This window comes from Adiantum capillus-veneris, chromosome 26 (assembly GCF_014529385.1).
Source record: "Adiantum capillus-veneris isolate H3 chromosome 26, ASM1452938v2, whole genome shotgun sequence".
In the NCBI taxonomy this organism is placed as follows: Eukaryota; Viridiplantae; Streptophyta; class Polypodiopsida; order Polypodiales; family Pteridaceae; genus Adiantum; species Adiantum capillus-veneris.
The window spans coordinates 128,088,468-128,093,517 of NC_140956.1; the positions used below are offsets into that span (position 1 = coordinate 128,088,468).

Sequence of the window (5,050 nt, forward strand, 5' to 3'; positions counted from 1 at the left end):
AATTAGGGTCTTTTCATGACATAAACATGTGGGATTGTCTAAAAAAGTTTCCAAGATTCCATGAAATGGTATCAACAAAAAATTGAAATGAATGAGCACTTTATCTATGCACACAAGAGTTTTGAGTTGAGCTTGAAGGCTATATTTTTAGAGTAAATATTTCATGTGTGAATTTTTGTTCTTTTCAAGTATTTCAAATCATTTATGATTTTCTTAATTTGCCTGCAAACTCTCACGGTTAGAGGCCCATCGCTTTCCTAGCAGTGCTACAAACTTTTTGACATAGTTTTGTGTTTTTTCTTAGACAATCCCATAGGATTATTTGATGAGAGAACCCCCTAATTTGTAGCCTCATGACCTCAAACAAAAAGTAGGAACAACATGGAAGTGCACTAGCTCACTGCCTTTGATCACCTGTATATGATTTCTCACATGGAAGAAAGTGCAATTTTTTGACTCGATAAGCACCTGCCCCAACTTGAGCAATCATGTCGACATTGTTGATGTGTAATTTGGAGCCATTCTAGCTATTTTTGGGTCAATATTTACCATTTTAACCATTCATAGCTTTAAAAGTGACCTTTTCTAGATCGTAAAAAGCTTAAAAGAGCTAAGAAAATTCCCTAAATTTATGAGAAATTTTCCCTTAGGCTTAAATTACATTTGAAACCTCAATTTCCACTTGCCAAGCACTACAATTACATGCTTTTATGGCTATGCAAAAAACCTGTTATTTTGGACAAGATCACCCACATTGGACCTTCTCGGTATGCGGGCATACCACTATGAAACACTTGACATTTGTAAAATTCTAAACAAAGGTCAACATGTTTTAAGATGAGCAAATACGCAATCCGAAACAAGTTAAGCATGTACAATCCTAAACCAACTTGCCATTTGTTCAATCCTAAACCAAGTTAAGCATGTTTTAAGAGGAGAAAACACACAGCAATATCACATCCAAGGTTATTATGCCATGGTAAGGTATGTTCACAACAACTGTAGCATCCGTTTCTACATATATCAATAGATGTACTTGTAGCACTTGATCCACATATCAAAAAGCATAGGAAGTAGGTGACTGATTTACCTTACCTTTATGAATGTGCCACGATGTGACACCACATGTAGTGAGAGTCATGCTTTGCATCTATGCCTAACGTGCCTATAGCTAACCATATGTCTATTCTATACAAATAGATGAGGTTCTACTGGATGAACATGAAAAATGCTAATTGGCATAGTTTTAAAATGTAGTAATTAGATTCAATGAAGTACTATAGTACAAAGACCTCTACAATGCTATTGAGTGTTAGAAAGATCTTAAGACAAGAAGTCTTTGCGTACAATCTCTACGACATTCTATTTTGATATTGAAATGTTGATAGTATTTGATAACTTGAAGCTACTAACTCACATAAATAGCATACCACATTGATTCTCTTTCACTCAAACAAGAGTGCATGAAGATGATTATAAAAAAAGATACAATATTCCTTGGGAAAATCTTGAGATAGTGTCAAGAAAGAATGATAAATTCTCTTTTAAAGATTTGTCCAACAAACATTTGTACATCTGTGTGTAAGGAGAGACACATGTACATAGAATTCCCTAGACTATTCTTAGCCTTCTTCATGATGAACTGTATAAGGAGGATTTCACATGACGTGTGTGTCTCTATATTGTTGAAAAAGATAAAATTTTCTCTAGGATGCCAAGATAGTGGTGTAGGTGTTTGTATGCTTTAAGTTCTCTTGTCAATGTCATCATTGAAGGATAATTTTTTTTTACTACTTAGAAACTTTCTCATGAAGTGAGATAATTTCAAGCATTTGCAAGATTTGAGAGAAATGAGGGCGATTTGAAGGGTTTTGATCCCAACATTTTTGGATGAGGTAGCGAAAAGGTGGAAATGTAGAGGAAGGAAGTGAGGGCCGAAGGCCATGCATCACGACCCCTACCGCCGCTTGTACAGGGTTGTAGTCAACATAAGGCATCTTGCAAGTCACTAACTCCCACATTAAGATACCAAAGCTATAGACATCTGTCTTATAACTAAACCAAGAAGTACTTCCTCCTCTTACGCCCGACACAGCTCGTGAACATACCTATATCAAAATAAGAATCAAGATAAATGATCCTATTGAGCAAATATTTATTAAAAGTACTCCAAGTACTAATTTTGACATCAATTCACTCATATTCTTCATGTTTCCATATTGTTAAAAGTTCGTGTGATCCAGTAAGATGTAATTCTCATATCTAGAGACATTAAAGCTAAATCCACTCACAATTTAGTGCCTTTTTCTTTTCTATTGCTCTCACTTACTTAACACCCTAGTGCTCATACACCACTTTATGTAGATCATGAGAATATGCAACCTTTCAAAATTCATTCACTATATTAACTATACACCACTTTATGTAGATCATGAGAATATGCAACCTTTCAAAATTTATTCACTATATTAACTATATGAAAATAAAACATCGCAGATGATGCCAATAACAAAGTGCAAAAATTATCGTGTCCAAATCAATTGACGATGGCTGGAAATACTAGAAACTAAAGGTGTCACCTAAAACAAATTTCTTCAATCACAAAAGTGTATGCAAAGATTCTAAGTTTTAGAAACTTCCAAGGATCAAGAAGATATTTTAGACAAACATGTGTCATATCTCGCTTACAAAAGGGAGATTCACAAAAACATAAATGGGAGATTTACAAAGACATACATACATGTATACATTTTTCACTTACATGGGAGATTTAGAAAGACATACATACATGCACACACATGTAAGGGAGTACATGTATGGTAAATCAAACACTAAGGTACGAAAATACAATGAAGAGGTGAACTACTTGCAGAGCTTACCATAAAAAGACATCCTCCTAGATTGCACACATTAAAGCCCTATTTCTAATCACACTGAAGCTTTTCGTATAAATTGTGAGCGCAAATCTTTTTCCTAAACAAACCATGCAAGGAGTTTTTCTTCAACTTGAATGTTGTTTTTATTTTCTTTTCTTTCTTTTCCTAATATGGTTAAAGTAATAATGCTTACAATAAACTATTATCTCAAGTCATGTGTTGTTGTTGCATTAGAAGAGATATAAACATAGTCATCTTGAGTTAATGGTAGGAAACATAGGAGCGCATTATCCTTACATAGAGTGTATAACAGCTGGATTATCTCCTCATTGGGGTCATTATATTACCTTAAAAATAGATAAATGATATCGTATGCTAGCTTGATTTAGGAGGTGAGTAATTTAGGAAAACATCTATATGTAAGGAGAGTAATAACTAATTGCTTAAATGCCAACTAATTGTAACTTGTTTGCCTAAAGAGCAGGCCATCACCATAGAGCAATCACACAAATGAATTTGAAACCAGAGAAATTTACTCGATTGCACTTCCAATTGAAGAAGCCATGAACAGTTTTGATCTTGTACTCACCTCTGGAGCCATCCAACGGTAGGTTCCAATCTCGAGGCCTCCTCCATCTATCTCATTCACCAACCTGGCGACTCCAAGATCGCCGATCACTGCATTCCCTTCTTCATCCAAAAAGACGTTTGCGGTCTTCAGATCCCTAAAAAGGCATGTGCAAAGCATGTAAGGAAAGATGATGATGATGATGACATCTAATTTATCAAAAGAAAAAGAGTACCTACATGTGTACAATGCCCCTTGAGTGCAAGAAGTGCATGCCTCGGGCAACATCTTTGGCAAGCTTGAGGATCTCTGAGGTAGGCAAGCTTCTCTTCTTCACAAGGTGATGGAGCAAGGAGCCACCTTCCATGAATTTGGTGACAATGCAAATACCATGAGAGGAGCTTATAAGACAAATTCCAAAGAGCTTGACGACGTGCTGGTGGGCACAAGAGATGATGAGGCTGAGCACTTCTCGCCTGAATTCCCCTTGAGTTTTGCTGCCGTGGCCTTTGAGTTCTTTGATGGCCACTTTGATTTGTTGGCCCTTGTGCAGGAGGAGGCCTTTGTAGACGATGCCGGAGGAGCCCTCGCCGATGCAGTCGCCCACTTGGAGGTCCCCGCAGTCGATGAGGTAGCGGCTCACAAGAGCTGAGGCTGCAGCGGCGTTCTGTTGCACCACGTCGTAGCTCTGCTGATCGCTGAAGAGCATGCGAAAGATGGAGCCGTTGGTGCCGGGGTCGTCATGCACATCCATGTAGTGGCACATGTGTGACTATGTGTGTGTGTGGATCTAGAGAGAGAGAGAGAGTTGCGAAGCTGGAGAGGATCGATTTGAGGAATGGCGGACCTCGCAGATATGCATGCAAACAGGTTTAAATGCAGAGAGAAGCCGCCGGCCCTCCTGCACTTGCACGCAAAACCCTCATCTTGGGGAACGCCGGGGCCACGTCCAGTTCCTCCGGGGCGTTGGAAAGGTATGCTTAGGCCACATAAGCAGGGCGGCGAACGAGAGAGAGAGAGAGAGAGAGAGAGAGAGAGAGAGAGCGGCCCTTGCGAGCTCCAGAGGACGTCCGACGACGTCCGCGGCTGCCAAAGTCGTAAAGGACAATCGCGCTGCGCTGCCCACGTGTCGCCCCTCTGCGCACATGCTCCCAGCATCTTCACGGCGACGAGTCCCCAAGAGCAGACCCCCCCACACAGCTCCCATTCTCCACCTGCTTTATCTTTTGACGCTGGGACTCTCTCACTCCTCTAGGCTCTTCCTTCCCTCGCCAAATACGTCCAAGCGTGAAACGAAAGCGACAAGAGTCAAAACATCCAATCAATCGGTGAACACAATAAAAATATCTTTGTCAAAGTCTACACTAAAATGTTTAAAAAATTTGGCAGTTTTCTTAAAGAAGGCAAAAAACTTATTCGTTTTTTGTAAACATGAATAGTAATGTGTGTGTGGATACAGGGCTTGGGAAACTAATTTTATGGAGCCGACTTTGAATCCCTTTAGTCCCTTTCAAAGAAGGTAAAGACTTGATTTGAGCAGGTTTTGGATAAAGCTAACCTACCCTTTTCCAAGTGCTGGGTGGACGTTAGGTAGATGTAAGGCTTC

At 39.4% G+C, this 5,050-nt stretch overlaps 1 protein-coding gene across 1 annotated transcript; it reads right to left on the reverse strand.

The window, feature by feature from the left end:
* Positions 1-1,519: 1,519 nt before the first annotated feature.
* LOC147424183 (serine/threonine-protein kinase STY8-like) lies at positions 1,520-4,671 on the reverse strand. The gene is made up of 3 exons (XM_086501311.1): positions 3,684-4,671; positions 3,466-3,601; positions 1,520-2,108 (listed from the first exon to the last, which is right to left on the reverse strand). Exons 1-3 carry the CDS (start codon positions 4,208-4,210, stop codon positions 1,791-1,793), a joined length of 981 nt encoding a protein of 326 aa, XP_086357437.1. The 5' UTR covers positions 4,211-4,671; the 3' UTR covers positions 1,520-1,790.
* Positions 4,672-5,050: the final 379 nt, after the last annotated feature.